The sequence below is a fragment of the Hypanus sabinus genome, chromosome 19, assembly GCF_030144855.1.
Source record: "Hypanus sabinus isolate sHypSab1 chromosome 19, sHypSab1.hap1, whole genome shotgun sequence".
NCBI classification, from domain to species: Eukaryota; Metazoa; Chordata; class Chondrichthyes; order Myliobatiformes; family Dasyatidae; genus Hypanus; species Hypanus sabinus.
This window is the reverse complement of record NC_082724.1, coordinates 6075144-6091251: the sequence shown is the minus strand read 5'-3', so window position 1 is coordinate 6091251 and position 16108 is coordinate 6075144. Positions and strand designations below refer to the sequence as shown.

Sequence of the window (16108 nt, the reverse complement as noted above, 5' to 3'; positions counted from 1 at the left end):
GGACATACTCAGCAAATCTATAGAATAATAGCTGTAAACAGGATCAATGAAAAATCAGAAGACAACAAACTATGCAAATGCAAATATAAATACGTAAAAAGCAAGAACAAAAGTTTAAAGGGAACATTAGTGGGGGCTTCTTCACACAGAGAGTGGTGGGAGTGTGGAATGAGCTGCCAGATGAAGTTGTAAATGCGGGCTCACTGTCAATGTTTAAGAAAAACGTTTTCAGGTACATGGATAAGAGGTGTATGGAGGGATATGGGCTGGGTGCAGGTCAGTGGGACTAGGCAGAAAAATGGTTTGGCACAGTCAAGAAGGGCTGAAGGGCCTGTTTCTGTGCTGTAATATTCTATGGTTCTATGGTTCAATGAAATAACAAGATCAAGAGTCCTTAATGTGCGATCATTGATTGTGGACACACCTCAGAGGATAGACGAGTGAGTGTAGTTATTCCCTTTTGTCCAAGAGCCTGATGGTTGAGGAGTAGTAACTGTTCCTGAACCTGGTGGTGCAAGTCCTGAGGGTGTCGTACCTTCTACCTGATGGCAGGAGTGAGGAAAGAGCCTGGCCTGGGTGGTGAGCATCTCTGATGGTGGATGCTGCTTTCCTACATGATGGGTACTGTTTCACTGCTTTGTGGGTAATAGAACCCATTAAAAACAAAAGAAGACCATCAGACACCCAGAGAAGAAAAATGAATAGTGCAAACTATAAAGCAAGCAAATAGTATTCAGAACTGAAGCTTACCACACTAGGCATCACTGCAGCTGATTCAGAAGTCCACTAGTTGCAGGCCACAGCCTCCGTCCAGCACAAAGTGGATCAAACCGCACGGAGCAGCGAGCCAAACCAGTTCGTTTCTTGCCTCCAACCCACATAAGATATGGATAATAAACCTGATTCTGAAATCTAGTGTACTTTAAATGACATTTGGACATATGGGCCAAATGTAGGCAGGTGGAACTCATTCACAGAGACACTTTGGTCAGCATGGATGAGATGGGCTGAAGGGCCATACTTTATGTAGGGTCTGGTCTTGATACAAGGATTCAAACTCATTGATAAAGATTGAAGATTTATTACGTGTCTGTCGAACCATATAGTGATTTGCACAATTTGTGTCAGATCAAATCAGCAAGCTTTGTGCTGGGGGCAGCCAACGTAGCATGCCCACAATTCCCTCACCCTAACCCGCATGTCTCTGTAACGCAGGAGGATTTGGAGCATCCACGCGGTCACAGGGGGAATGTACCAACTTTTTTAAGATAGCGGCGTGAATCGAACCCCGATTGGTGATTGCTGCCGTTGTCAAGCAATTGTGCTAACTGCCATGTTAGCACGCTGCCCACATAGAGCAACTCGTGTCAGCAGTCGCAAAGAATTTGTTCTTCACTTCCATTGATTCCCTTGTCCTGTTCAAAACAGTGTTTGAGGTGCTCGCTGACTGTTGTGTTTTTAATAATATTTAAAGAATAATTATGCATGTTCGTTCATTTAAATACTTAATTACAGGTTACATGTAAAAATATGTACATTGAGGACATCATCATGTGATACATGCGTGCCTTGCTTAAAGCAAAGATGAATTAATACCCATATTCCTGAATTCCAGTGTTTTCCTTGAATTAATTTAAAGTTTTGAAGTTACAAAACATAACACTGGTCAGGTGGTCTGCTCCATAGGAGAGTCATTCTCAATGGATTGGATATCTCATAATGTAGGGAAGGTCTGGTGGGTTGGGGTATTGGTGGTTTGTCATATCCATTATTCCTTCCTCTTTTTGGTAGTACTATTCCATTCCTCTCTTTCCCAACATAACATTTCCCTTCAAATGTTATATAATGTTCTTTCAAAAAACCTGATAAGACCATGAGACATAAGAGCAGAATTAGGTCAATTGGCCCATTGAGTCTGCTCTGCCATTCCATCATGGCTGATTTATTATCCCTTTCAAACCTCATTTTCCTGCCTTCTCCTTGTAACCGGGTCTCAGCCTGAAATGTTAATTCCCATAGATGCTGCCTGCTTGCTGAGTTCCTCCAGCATTTTGTGTCTGTGTTGCTTAAGATATCTGGCATCTGAAGAGTCTCTAGTGTAAAGGAAATGCAAGGCTTATATTAGCTACTTCAATGTCAAGGACACCCAAAGAGTGGTGATGGATGCTGCCCAGATAAGCAGTTTTCCACTGTACTAGTTTTTGGCTGGTAAGGGAATTTTAGCTATGATTCTGCAGAGAATTTTCTTAAAAAAAAGCCAACATTTGATCATTCTCCTTGCTCAAGCACCATTGCCAGTGCAGTATTCCTTAAGCAATGATCAAAAAGAATCCTTTGGGAGATCCCATGGAGAAATGACAAACCTCTGGACACATCACTGCTCACACGCATGCACCACAGTTACCGACAGAGCACACAAAATCCTGTGTGAGTACTGATAAATTTCACAGACTTGTCTTGTTCTAACTTGGAAAGGAAATGGCCATTTACTCAGAGGAAAACTGTGCTTGTATGAGTAATGGAAACACTATGCTAATGAAGTCAACAGAGTCAAATATCTGGTGGATCAGGGGATTTCCTTCTCGGATCCCACAGGATTTGGATGACTTCTGCACCATTTCACTTTGAAGATTGTAGACATACCTCCATATCTTTGGAGATTGTAGACACACCTCCATATCCAAAGTAGATTATGGTCAGAGACAGTAAACCAAGATCAGGATCAGGTTTAATATCACTGGCATATGCCATGAAATTTGTTGTTTTTAAGGCATCGGTTCAATGAAATACATAATAATAAAAACAATAAATGGCAATAAAAATATATGTAAATTGAATTAAATAGTTCAAAAAGAGAACACAAAAAGTAGTGAGGTAGTGTACATGGGTTCATTTCCATTCAGAAATCTGCTGGTGGAGGGGAAGAAACTGTTCCTGAAATGTTGAGTGTGTGTCTTTAGGCTCCTGTACACCTTCCTTGATAATAGCAATGAGAAGAGCGCATGTCCTGGGTGACAGAGGTCCTTAATAATGGATACTGCCTTTCTGAAGGTGTCCTCAATGGTGGAGAGGCTAGTGCCCATCATGGAGCTGGCTGGGTTTGTATTTTTCTGTAGCTTTTCCCAGTCCTGTGCAGTGACCCCTCCATACCAGATGGTGATGCAACCAGTTAGAATGCTCTTCACAATACATCTGTAGAAAGTTGCTAGAGTGTTTGGTGACATAGCAAATCTCTTTAAACTCCAAATCAGTGTAACAGAGACTCAGCAGATTACTTCTTGGGAAGGCTTTAGAGGGACAAGCAGTGACTTTGAGGGGCTGAGCAGACTCCTCTCTTTCTATTTCTTGGTTACTTTTGTTCCCATTCAGATCCACGTATACGTGGAAACAAGGGGTGGTGGGGTTGAGATACGTCTCTACCAAGAGAGATGTAAAGCATTCCTTTCCTCAGCTAGTTGGCAGGTCATCCTTGGGCAAGGTGTAGCACCTGCTTAGCCCCTGATCAGGGTCACATGAAACCACGGGAGTAGGTGGTAGTTATCACAAGTCCTGGTTAATCGACCACTGACACCAAGCAGACAATCTCTGAAGAGTATTGATAATGGCTGTGGTCACTCGACTTGTAAAGACACTGCCCAGAAGAAGGCAATGGCAAACCATGTGTTTAGAAAAATTTGCCAAGAACAATCATAGTTGTGCAAAGACCATGATCACCCACATCCTGCGATATGCCACAAAACAAACGGACGACATGGAAACTTACAGTACTATGCGCCATTTGGATTAACAGCAACACCACCTAAAAGATGTGCTGGGGGCAGCCTGCAAGTGTTTCGGTGCCAACGAAGCATGCCTGCAATGCTTGGTAAATCAACACAGAACACAACAAGCGACAATATGACAATAGCAAAACAAACCTCCTGCATAGCCCCCCATTTTTCTATCATCCATGTGCTTATGTAAGAGTCTCTTAAATGTCCCAAATTTATCAGCCTCTACCACCACTCCTGGCAGGGTATTCCACACACTCACCACTCTGTGTAAAAAAAAAACCTCGGACATCCCCACTATAGTTTCCTCCAGTCATCTTAAAATTATCATCATCATCATTATGCCCCCTCTTATTAACCATTTCCTTCCCGGGAAGAAGTCTCTGGCTGTCCACTCTATTTATGCCTCTTATCATCTTGTACACTTTATCAAGTTACCTCTTGATTATTTACTTATTTATTTATTGCAATACCATGCAGAACAGCCCTTTCCAGCCCTACAGGCCTGGCAGTCCATCTATTTACACCTAGCCTATTCATGATCTAGTTAGAATCCTGGTCAATCTCCTCTGCACCCTCTCTAAAGCTTTCACATCCTTCCTATAATGAGGGTCTTCTTGCAATTTAGGTGACAACTTCGATAATAAGAGTTGGCTGGGTTAACTCTTTATTCAGGGAATGGGAAGTTGCAGTTAATTTAGGATTAGCGCAGACTTTCTAGTCCTCTCAGGCCTGCGTGGTTGTTCCTCAAGATCTTTTAATTCAGCATTGCTTTCCCAGGTTAGAGCTGGAGGCCCTGTGATGGTTTAGTGCAGAAGAAGACAAGATGGAAAACCAGGCAAAACACTGTATCTGACAGCAGTAAGGGGAAATTCAAGTTCTGAATTTTCTTGGAGAGGGATATGGAAGATTGAGAGGGAGAAAGAGGTATGAGGCAAGTTCAAGTTCAATTCAACCATACATGAATATAGCCAAACAAAATAATGTTCCTCTGGGGCCAAGGTGCAAACCACACTACCCACAACACACAGCACATTGGACAAATAGAACATATAGTGCATATGGCTCCCATAGCAGAAAAACATACAGTCACAATAAAGTATATATATATAGCCAAAGTCCTTGAGTGGCATGGTCTGTAGAGTGATGGTGCATGGGATGTTATCCTGGTCCATCTTTTTCCTCCCCCCAGCCAACACTGAAGGGCAGTACTGTCAGGAGGGGGCCAGCCACCAGACAGTATGGATTCCAGGGCACCCACAGAGGCTGGCGTCTTCTTTCCTAGGCAGTTGCAACAGGTGATCCTGCAGCCTGAGGGCCTAATCCTCACCTACACCAAGGCAACGGCAACGGAAGGAAATAGCGTGGATTTTGTGAACTCGGAAATTGGTAAATTAGTTCATTGTTGTCACGTGTAACGAGGTACAGATAAAAGCATCATTTTGCATGCCATCCAGACAGATCATTTCTTACACCAGTGCGTTGAGGTAGTACAAGGAAAAACAATAACAGAAGGCTGGTTATAAACTCAAGAGATTCTGCAGATGCTGAAAATCCAGAGCAACGCACACAACCCGTTGGAGGAACTCAGCAGGTTAGGCAGCACCTATGGAGAGGAATAGACAGGTGATGCTTCTGGCCATGACCGGAAAGCATACAGGATGAAGTGTAGCAGTTACAGAGCAAGCACAGAGCAAGCAGACAGTGAGGTGCAAAAGGCCATAAAGAGGTAGGTTGAAAGGTCAAGAGTCAATCTTATCTTACTAGGGACCATTCAACAGCCCACTAGCAATGAGGCAGAAGAAATAGAAACATAGAAAACCTACAGCACAATACAGGCCCTTCAGCCCACAAAGCTGTGCCGAACATGTCCTTACCTTAGAAATTACCTTGGGTTACCCATAGCCCCCTATTTTTCTGAGCTCCATGTATCCATCCAGGAGTCTCTTAAAAGACCCTATCATATCTGTCTCCACCACTGTTGCTGGCAGCCCATTCCACGCACTCACCGCTCTCTGAGTAAAAAGCTTACCCCTGACATTTCCTCTGTACCTACTTCCAAGCACCTTAAAACTGTGCCCTCTCGTGTTAGCAGTTTCAGCCCAGGGAAAAAGCCTCTGACTATCCACATGATCAACGCCTCTCATCATCTTATACACTTCTGCTGGAATTCAAAATAGCCAAATGGTAAAATAGTACAACCAATGCTGACAAGGGAAGTCAAAGTTATTGTAAAAGCAAAAGAAAGGACATATAACAAAGCAAAAATTAGTGGGAAGATAGAGGATTGGGAAGTTTTTAAAAACCTGCAGAGTAACTAAAAAAATCATCAGAGGGGAAAAGATGAAACATGAAAGCAAGCTAGCAAATAATATCAAAGTGGATAGCAAAAGTTTTTTCAAATATGTTAAAAATAAAAGAGAAATTAAAGTGGATATAGGACCGCTAGAAAATGAGGCAGGAGAAATAATAATGAGGGTTGAGGAAATGACTGATGAACTAAATGAGTATTCTTCATCAGTCTTCACTGTGGAAGACACTAGCAGTATGCCTGATATTGCAGCGTGTGAAGGAAGAGAAGTGGGTGCAGCTGCTGTTATGAAAGAGAAGGAGCTCAAAAAGCTGAAAGACCTAAAGGTACATACGTCACTCGGCCCAGAGGGACTGCACCCTAGGGTTCTGTAAGAGGTAGCATTAGAGGTTGTGGTGACATTAGAAATGATCTTTCAAAAATAATTGGACTCTGGCATGGTGCCAGAGGACTGGTAAATTGCAAATATTACTCCATTCTTTAAGAAAGGAGGAAGGCAGCAGAAAGGAAATTATAGACCAGTTAGCCTGACCTCAGTGGTTGGGAAGATATTAGAGCAAATTGTTAAGGATGAGATGATGGAGCACTTGGTGACACCGGACAAGACAGTACAAAGTTAGCATGGTTTCTTTCAGGGAAAATCCTGCCTGACGAACCTATTCGAATTCTTTGAAGAGATTACAAGTAGGATAGATAAAGGGGATGTAGTGGATGTTGTACATTTGGACTTTCAGAAGGCCTTTGACAAGGTGCCACACATGAGACTACTTACCAAGTTAAGAGCCAATGGTATTACAGGAAAGTTTCTAATGTGGTTAGAGCATTGGCTGATTGGTAGGAAGCAGTGAGTGGGAATAAAAAGATTCTTTTCTGGTTGGCTGCCAGTGGTGTTCCACAGGGGTCAGTGTTGGGACCACTTCTTTTTATGCTGGTTATAAGTGATTTAGATGATGGAATAGATGACTTTGTTGCCAAGTTTGCAGATTGGTGGAGGGGCAGGTAGTGTTGAGGAAACAGGTAGGATGCAAAAGTTCTAGACAGATTAGGAGAATGGACAAGAAGGTGGCAAATGAAATACAATGCTGGAAAATGCACTTTGAAATAAAATGCACAGTAGAAATAAATGTGTGGACTATTTTCTAAATGAGGAGAAAATCCAGGAATCTGAGATGCAAAGGGACTTGGGAGTCCTTGTGCAGAACACCCATCCAAACTTCTCCTAAATGTGGAAATCAAGCTCACGTGAACCACTTGTGCTGGCAGCTCATTCCACACACTCACCACCTGCTGACTGAAGACATTCTCTCTCTTTCTCCGTCTTGTTTTACGGTGGTTGGTACCCAGCTTAGTGGTGCATTATTGCCACCTTCTGCTCCGGAGTATGCGATGGACTCACATTCGAAATCCCTTCACCCAATCGCACACACACACATACCCTAACCTACACTTTATCCTCCCCATCCTAGTACCCTATTTCTGTTTATCCATCATAACCTATTAAAAACCCCTGTACCCCTTAAGAAAGCTAAAAATACCCTGACCTGTGTTCTCTCACCCATGCCCAGCAACCCTTTTAATGTGAATTCCTGCACCTCCAATTCCCTTAGATTAATTCTCATCATCTCTCTCTGTATCCCATACTTCCTGCAACTCAGAACTACATGTTCTACTGACTCCTCTTCCTGACATTCCGCACACAGTCCTGTCTGGTGTTTCCATATCAATTTCAGTGTTTGGTTTAGTGCACAGTGCCCCAGCCTTAACCTAGTCCACACAATTTCCTCTCTTCTGTATCTACTTCCTACCCTAGTACCTAGTGAAGAAGTTCCCTCTCATGTTCCCCTTAAATTTTTCACCTTTTACCCTTAACCCATGACCTCTATTTGTCATTCCCCCCCCCCCCACCCCCACCCAACCTTGGTGGAAAAAAAGCCTGCTTGCGTTTACCCTATCTATACCCCTTTGGTAAATCTCTATCAAATCTCCTCTCAATCTTCTAAATTGCAAGGATTAAAATCCAAACCTATTCTACCTTTCTATATAACTCAGGTCCTCCGGCCCTGGCTACATCCTTGCAAATCTTATTTACATCTTTCCTACAGGTCGGTGACGAAAACTGCACACAATACTCCAAATTAGGTCCCACCAATGTCTTGTACAGAGGGGTAGAGTTCAAAGGGTTTGGGCAAGACGAAGTTTCTGATATGGAGAATGGCAGGTATTTGGAATGCACTGCCGGGAGGGGCGACGGGTGCTGGAAACAGATACGATAGAGGCGTTTGAGAAACTTCTCGATAGGCACATGACTATGCAGGGAATGGAAGGGTATTGAAGAGGTACAGGCAGAAGGGCTCGGTTAATTTGGCATCAAGCATCATTGCATTTACTTTCTGCAGGTGGACAGGGGAGAGTGTTCTGAATGGTTGCGTCAGCGTCTGGTACGGGGGCTCCAATTCACGGAATCGGGAGAGGTTTACACACTCAGACAGCCCCATCCATCACAGACAAGAAGCCGGCGGGACATCAGAGCGCCGGCAGGCGGGACTTAGGACCCGGGAGCGCATACACTGAGCGGGAGGACGGACTGCGCAGCCATCAGTGGAACGATACAGGTCTCGGATCTCCACGATCAGCCTCTCTGCGGTAACAACAAAAAAAAACCCTGGATCTTACGCCGCGGTCGGAACCTGTGCAGAAGGGGACAACTTATTTGCAATAGTTGCAGTCCGAGTAAGGGGAAATTCGGCTGGGAAGCGGGGGCTGGGTGGGGAGAAGATGCTGCTGTGGAATTGAATGCATGTAAGTTTAATCAGCCTCTGTGCAATTTCTCCCGGGCTCTGTAATTGACTGAAATGTATTATTTTAAAATGAACGATGATCTGAACCCTGTGCAATTTTTCTTCAGAGGGGGATTAAAGGGCGGGGTGGCAGACTGTGAAATTCGTCGCTGCGTGAAGACAGCTTGGTACCAGCAAATCTCCCGCAGCAAGTGGAATCGAACCTCTCTCTCCATCAACCATGAACCCTACACAGTATCTCCTTTGTGTACTGAGTGAGTCTCAATCCGTTTTTTTCCCTTTATATCCCCCTTTTTTGTTTCAGAAGGGAGGGAAGTTTACACAAAAAAAACACAGGAAAAGTTAACGAATCTGGAAGGAGGGGGTGGAGGAGCACAACATTGAGGGGGTGGAGGAGCACAACATTGAGGGGGATCTATTACATGTGAGAGAGAGTGATTTAAAGGCGAAGCTGTGGATACTGAGGGAGAAAGGACTTAACAGTTCTTAAAAAGAAGTCTAATTTTGCCCCAAGCTTCGGGAGTGCCCCAGTTAGGTTTTATTTAAAGGTGTACTTTCCCATTTAAAACGCTATGACTTTGTCTGATTAAGTATTGGGATCTTACTGTGCGCTGGTGTAGCAGAATTCAAAGTAAATTTATTACCAAAATACAAATTTTCACCAAATACACCCGAGATTCATTTTCTTGAGGGCATGCTTAATAAATGCATAATAGAATAATAACCACAATGGAGTCAATGAAAGACTGGACCAACTTCAGTGTTCAACCAGTCTGCAAAAGACAACAAACTGCACAAATGCAAAAAGAAAGAAATGATAATAATAATAATAATAATAATAATAATAAATAAATAAGCAAATAATATCAAGAACGTGAGATGAAGAGTCCTTAAGTGTGTCCATAGGTTGTGGGAACATTTCAGTGAGTGGGCGAGTGAAGTTAACCGATTTGGTTCAAGAGCCTGATGGTTGAGGAGTGGTTGTTCCTGAACCTGGTGGTGTGAGTCCTGATCTTCCTGTACCTTCTTCCTGATGGTGACAGGGAGAAGAGAGCATGGCCTGGGTGGTGGGGGCTCCTGATCATGGATGCTGCTTTCCTGCAACAACTAGATATGCTCAATGATGACGGAGCTTTACCCATGATTGACTGGGCCGTATCCACTACTTTTTGTAGGATTTTCTGTTCAACGGGATTGGTGTTTCCATACCAGGCTGTGATGCAGCCAGTTAATATTTTCTCCACAACACATCTATAGAAGTTTGTCAGAGTTTAGGCATCATGCCAAATCTCAGCAAACTCCCGAGGAAGTAGAGGCCCCGCCATGCTTTCTGTATAATTGCACTTATGTGCTGGGCTCAGGGCAGATCCTCTGAAATGACCCACTGAGGAGTTTGAAGTTGCTGATTCTCTCCACCTCCGATCCTCCAATGAAGACTGGCTCATGGACTTCTGGCTTCCTGCTCCTGAGGTCAATACTCAGCTCCACTGCTGGGAGACAGACTGTTTGGCTCAACCTTCTCATGCTGACCAAGGTGCATCACCCACACTAGTCCCATTGTTAATCCTCCAATATCATTTTGTGTCTGTATGGACTGTACTTTGCACCTTGGACCTGGAGGAACCAGTTTTCATTAACACTAGAGATTCTGTAGATGCTGGAAATCCAGAGCAACACACACAAAATACTGGAGGAACTCAGTGGGTCAGGCAGCCTCTGTGGAGATGAATAAACAGTTGAGGAACTGGGCTGAGATTCTTCTTCAGGAAGGAGGATGCTTCACCTAGCATTTTGCATGTAAATAGTTCGGGGACAATTAAACTTAAACTTGAATTAAACCTTTGCTATCTGTGTACCTGCCTCAAACACTTCCTCCGGTACCTCTTTCCACATCGTTACCACCCTTTGTCATGCCACCCAAGTTCCTATTACATTTCCCCCCTCCCCCCACCTTAAACCTATGCCCTCTAGTTCTGGATTCCCCAATCTGGAAACTGAGGGCATTCACGTTATATGTGCCCCTCATAACTTTATACCCCTCTGTAAAATAATCTCTCAGGTGCTCACTCCACATAGTGTTTGGTGTGTGAAACAAAAGGAGTTGCCTTTGAAGTTCCTATTAAATGATGCTGGGATTTTATAAGGCACTGGTGAGGCCTCACCTTGAGTATTCTGAACAGTCTTGGGCTCCTCGTCTAAGAAAAGATGTGCTGGTATTGGAGAGGGTTCAGGGAAGTTCACAAGGATGATTCCAGAATGAAAGGGAACGTTTGATGGCGCTGGGTCTGTACTCATTGGAATTCAGAAGGATGAAGGGGGATCTCATTGAAACCTTTCGAATGTTGAAAGGCCTCGACAGAGTAGATGTGGAAAGGATGTTTCCCATGGTGGGGGAGTCTAGGACAAGAGGGCACTGCTTTCAGGAGGGCCATCCATTTAAAACAGAGATGTGGAGAAATTTCTTTAGCTTGGGGGTGAAATTTATTACCACAAGCAGTTGTGGAGGCCAGGTCATTGGGTATATTTAAGGCAGAGCTTCTTGATTGGACGTGATATCAAAGGTTGGCTGAGGAAAGGAAAAAGGATCCATGATTAAATGGTGGAGCAAACTCGATGGCCCAAATGGCCTATTTCTGCTCCTATGTCCTAAGGTCTTTTGGTGGAAATCTCCTTCCCCTTACCTGAAACCCATGACCTCTTGTTTATGTTTTGCACACCACAGTAAGATCATCTCTCAGTCTGCTATGCTCAGATGCTTTTATTATTCTGGTTGAGAGATAAATATTAGCCCAGGACCCACAGAGACAGGTATTTGGCCCATCATGTACATGCTGACCACTGTCCGATCTGCACTAGCTCCATCAAAATCAGATTTATTATCACTGAAGTTCATCAGATGTTGAAAGGCGTTGATAGAGTGGGTGTGAGGGAGTCTAGGACCAGAGGACGCAGCCTCAGAATTAGAGCGAAGATGAGGAGGAATTTCTTTAGCCAGAGAGTAGTGAATCCGTGGCATTGTGGTGGCTGTGGAGGCCAAGTCATTGGATACACTTAAGGAAGAGATTGATAGATTCTCGTTAATCAGGGAATGAAGGAATATGGGGAGAAGGTAGGATTGGGATTGAGAGAGAAAATGGATCAGCCTTGATGAATGGTGGAGCAGACTTGATGGGCCAAATGGACTAATTCTGCTCCTATATCTTATGGTCTTACGATATATGCGGTGAAATTTTCAACACAGGCAGAGATTCTGCATGTTGCTGTGGTGAAATGTGTTGTTTTTGCGGCAGCAGTACAATGCAAGACACAAAAATCGCTAAAAGTAAATCGTGTAAAAGAGAAATTGTGAGGTAGTGTTCATGGGTGGAGGGGAAAAATCTGTTCCTAAAATGTTGAGTGTGTGTCTTCAGGCTCCTGTACCTTCTCCCTATTGGTAGTAAGGAGAAGAAGGCAAATTCTAGATCAGGGGTTCCCAACCTTTTTATGGCATGGACCCCTACTGCTAAATGAGGGGTCTGTGGACCCCAGTTTGGGAACCCCTTTTTCCAGACGGTGAGAGTCCTTCACGACGATATCACCTTGTGAAGAGTCCTCAATGGTGGGGAGTTTTGTGCCCATGATAGGGCTGGCTGAACCTACAACCTTTTTGCTATCCTGAGCGTTCGAGCCTTCATACTAGGTGGTGATGCAGCTGGTCTGGATGCTCTCCACTGTACATCTGTTCAAATTTTGCTTGAGTCTTTGGTGACATACTGAATCACCTCAATCTCTTTTAAGAAGTAAAGCTGCTTATACCCGCTGGCATTCCGGGCCAAGACCCTTCAGCAGGGCTGGAGAAAAGAAGATGAGGACTCCTCATCTTTTCTCCCTTCAGTTCTGCTGAAGGGTCTGGGCCTGAAACATCGACTGTACTCTTTTCCACAGATGCTGCCTGACCCGCTGAGTTCTTCCAGCATTTCGTGTGTGTTGCTTGGATTTCCAGCATCTGCAGATCTTTCTCCTGTTTGAGAGCTGCTTGCGTGTCCCATTTGTGATTGCATCAACATATTGGGCCCGGGATAGATCCCATGAGATGCTGATGCTCAGATAGTTTGCAAGGAGACAGACTGTTCTGCCCACTGCACCCATGCTAACCATCGAGACCCACCTGCAGTAACCTCATCTTTGGAAAAGCACTGTAGGAATTTTGAATTCCCCATGAGAGAGCTGAGAGTGCCTGATTCCTGAATGTGTCAGTGAGAAGGTGACAGTGGTTTCTCTTGGTACTGGGTTTCCTTTTTGGCACCGGAACCTTTAGTCACGCGCGAGAGAGCTACAGCCCTCAATCAGCACCGAGAAGCTGTCGTACTTAAACAGAGTTTTGAAATGTTGATGGTAAGTATGTAGAGAATCAATCCAAAGGCTTTTAAAAAGGTTATTATTTAGTCTTTTGAAGGAACATGTTCACAGAGTTGTACAGTCGGCCTAAATTGTTCACACTAACCAGGATGCCTCCCTGAGTGAGTCTCGGTTGAAAGTAAATTTATTAACAGAGTGATATATCCCACCATCTACTACCTTGAGGTTCATTTTCTTGCAGTCATTAACAGGGGAAAAATAAATAGCAGTTTACAGAAAAGCTATATTTCGCACTCTAGTCTGTGGCAGATTTGAGAAGTGGATCGGTTTGTAAAAGGGTCAGCCATGATTGAATGGCAGAGCAGACTCGATGGGCCAAATGGCCCTGTTCTGCTCTTATGGCCAGACACTGTCGCTAACTCTGAAACTTTGTTATAGGGAGATGTCAGGCTGGATCTTTCTTCCTTGGAACTCAGGAGAATGAGAGACAACACTATTAAAAATAAGTATGAAAGACATAGATAAGGTGGGCAGAAACAGTCTTTTCTTCAGGGTAGGGGAGCTGGGCCAGAAGAGCCTGTTTCAATGTCATGGGGTCATACAGCACAGAAACAGGTCTCTTGGGTCCAGACATGGACACATCCTAGATACTCCACCTAAGCTAGTCCCATTTACTTGTTTTTGGCCCATGTCCCTCTATTCATATCCATGTACCTGTCCAAGTGTCTACTAAATGTTGTTATTGTACCTGCCTCTTCCATTTCCTTTGGCAGCTGGTTCCTGTACACACTGCCCTGTGTGTAAAGAAGTCGCCCCTCATGTCCCTTTTAAATCTTTCCCCTCTCACCTTAAACCTATGCCGTCCGGTTTTTGAGTCTGTACACCGACTTTGTACCCTATGTATTGTCTCTCGTATTTTTATATACTCTATCAAGTCACTCCTCAGTGTTTGGTGATCCAGAGAAAGCAATCCAAGGATATCTAACTAGTCTGTAGAGGTAGATAATCTACCTATCCAGGCAGCACCCTGGTTACCCTCTTCTGCGCCCTCTCCGAAACCTCCACATCCTTCCTCTGACTGAGCAATCAGAAGTGTAAAGTTCAAAGTAAATTTATTATCAAAGGGGAAAAAAGAAATACTTTAGTATTTTACACCAAAGACAGGATCAATAAACAAAGATCGAAAACAACTGAGCGAAAGGAGACAAACTGTACAAATAAAAATAATATTGAGAAAATGAGCAGTAGAGTCCCTGAAAGTGAGTCTGTAGGTCATAGAATCAGTTCAGGTCACCGAAGGCTTCAAATGCTTCATTTAGTCCTGTTCTTGTTCCTCCTTTCGAAGATGATAATTTCAGTTTATAGTGGGAGGTACCCAGGAGCGGGATGAGGCCATTCGGCCATTGAGTCGGCTCCACCATTCCATCATGGTTAACATTTTCCTTCTCAACCCCAATCTCCTGTCTTCTCTACATAACGTTTTGTGCCACAGATTCACCATCCTCTGGCTGAAGAAATTCCTCCTCATCTCTGTTCTGAAGGGACATCCTCCTTTCCTGCCCTCTGTTCCTAGACTTTCCCTCTATTGGAAACATCCTTTCCAAGTCCACTCCATCTAGGTCTTAAAATATTCGAGAGGTTTCAGTGAGATTCCCCTCATTCTTCTAAATCCAAGGAGTTCAGACACAGAGCCATCAAATGCTCCTCATAGTTTAACCTTTTCTTTCTCATTATCCTCCTCTAAAACCTCTCCAATGTTAGCATATCCTTTCTTAGAAATTGGGCTCAAAAAATTGCTCACAATATTCCAAGTACAATCTAACCAATGCCTTATGAAGCCTCAGGATTTACATCCATGCTCTGCAACCATTTCAAGAGGCATAGAGTACTAATTTTGTTAATTCCTTTTATAATACTTCTGTCTCTCATCCTTAGAACAATATTGACCAGGCACTTTACTTATCAAAATATATTTTAATACAACAACATATAACAACTCTTTTCTCTCAGGATAGGGGAGTCCACAACTGGTGTGTGGTGGGATAAGTTTAGGGTGAGAGGGGAACAGTTTAACATGCAGAGAGCGGTGAGTATATGGAACGAGCTGCCAGAGGAAGTAGTTGAGGGCAGGTACATAGTTTTGTTTAAGAAGCACTTGGATGGGTACATGGAGGAGTGTGGTTTGGAGGCATACGGACCAAACGCAAGAACTTGCGACTAGCTAGATGGACAATGTGGCTGGCATGGACCAGATGGGCTGAAGGGCAGTGTAGCTGATGGCTTAATGCTTTACAATGCACACTGTAAGATCAAGGTTCAATTCATGTTGATGTCTGTAAGGAGTTTGTACGTTCTCCAAAGACATCCGAGTTACAGTTAGTAAGTTGTGGGCATGCTGTGTTGATGCTGGAAGCTTTTGGGCTACCCCCAGCACACCCTTGATGCAAACTGTACATTTCACTGTATATTTTGATGTTTCAATGTCCTTGTGACAAAGCTAATCTTTAATGCCTATATCCATGACTTAAAAAAACCTTTTGCTCTGTCGTCTCCACTCTGGCCTCTGTAACTCCAGACCCAGTAGTGATACTGACTCCAGTTTCCTCAATTGTATCCTGTGAATGAATAGGTGTCTGATGCACCATCAATAACTCTCGGAGACATGAGGTGAGAGATAGGCTTTGATTAGCTGGAAGAGAGAGCACTATCAGCAGCAAGAGACCACCACACAACATCCTGGAGACTGAGGGAGGAGCAGTGCCTCCAATCGCCTTTATACAGGGGTCTTTGGGAGGAGCCACAGGAGCAGTCAGCAGGGGGGCATGTCCAGACAGGTATATGTAGTTCACCACAGTGTCCTGAATGCTTTCTCCCAGAATCCTTGTGGTCAT

General features: G+C 43.9%; 1 protein-coding gene across 1 annotated transcript in view; it reads left to right on the top strand.

Moving 5' to 3' along the window:
* Positions 1 to 9009: 9009 nt before the first annotated feature.
* podxl2 (podocalyxin-like 2) overlaps positions 9010 to 16108 on the top strand; it is a 55689-nt gene continuing 48590 nt past the window's right edge. Inside the window, exon 1 of the mRNA XM_059944847.1 lies at positions 9010 to 9133. Coding sequence (XP_059800830.1) covers positions 9100 to 9133 — 34 coding nt within the window. The 5' untranslated portion in view covers positions 9010 to 9099. The remainder of the gene's footprint in view (positions 9134 to 16108) is intronic.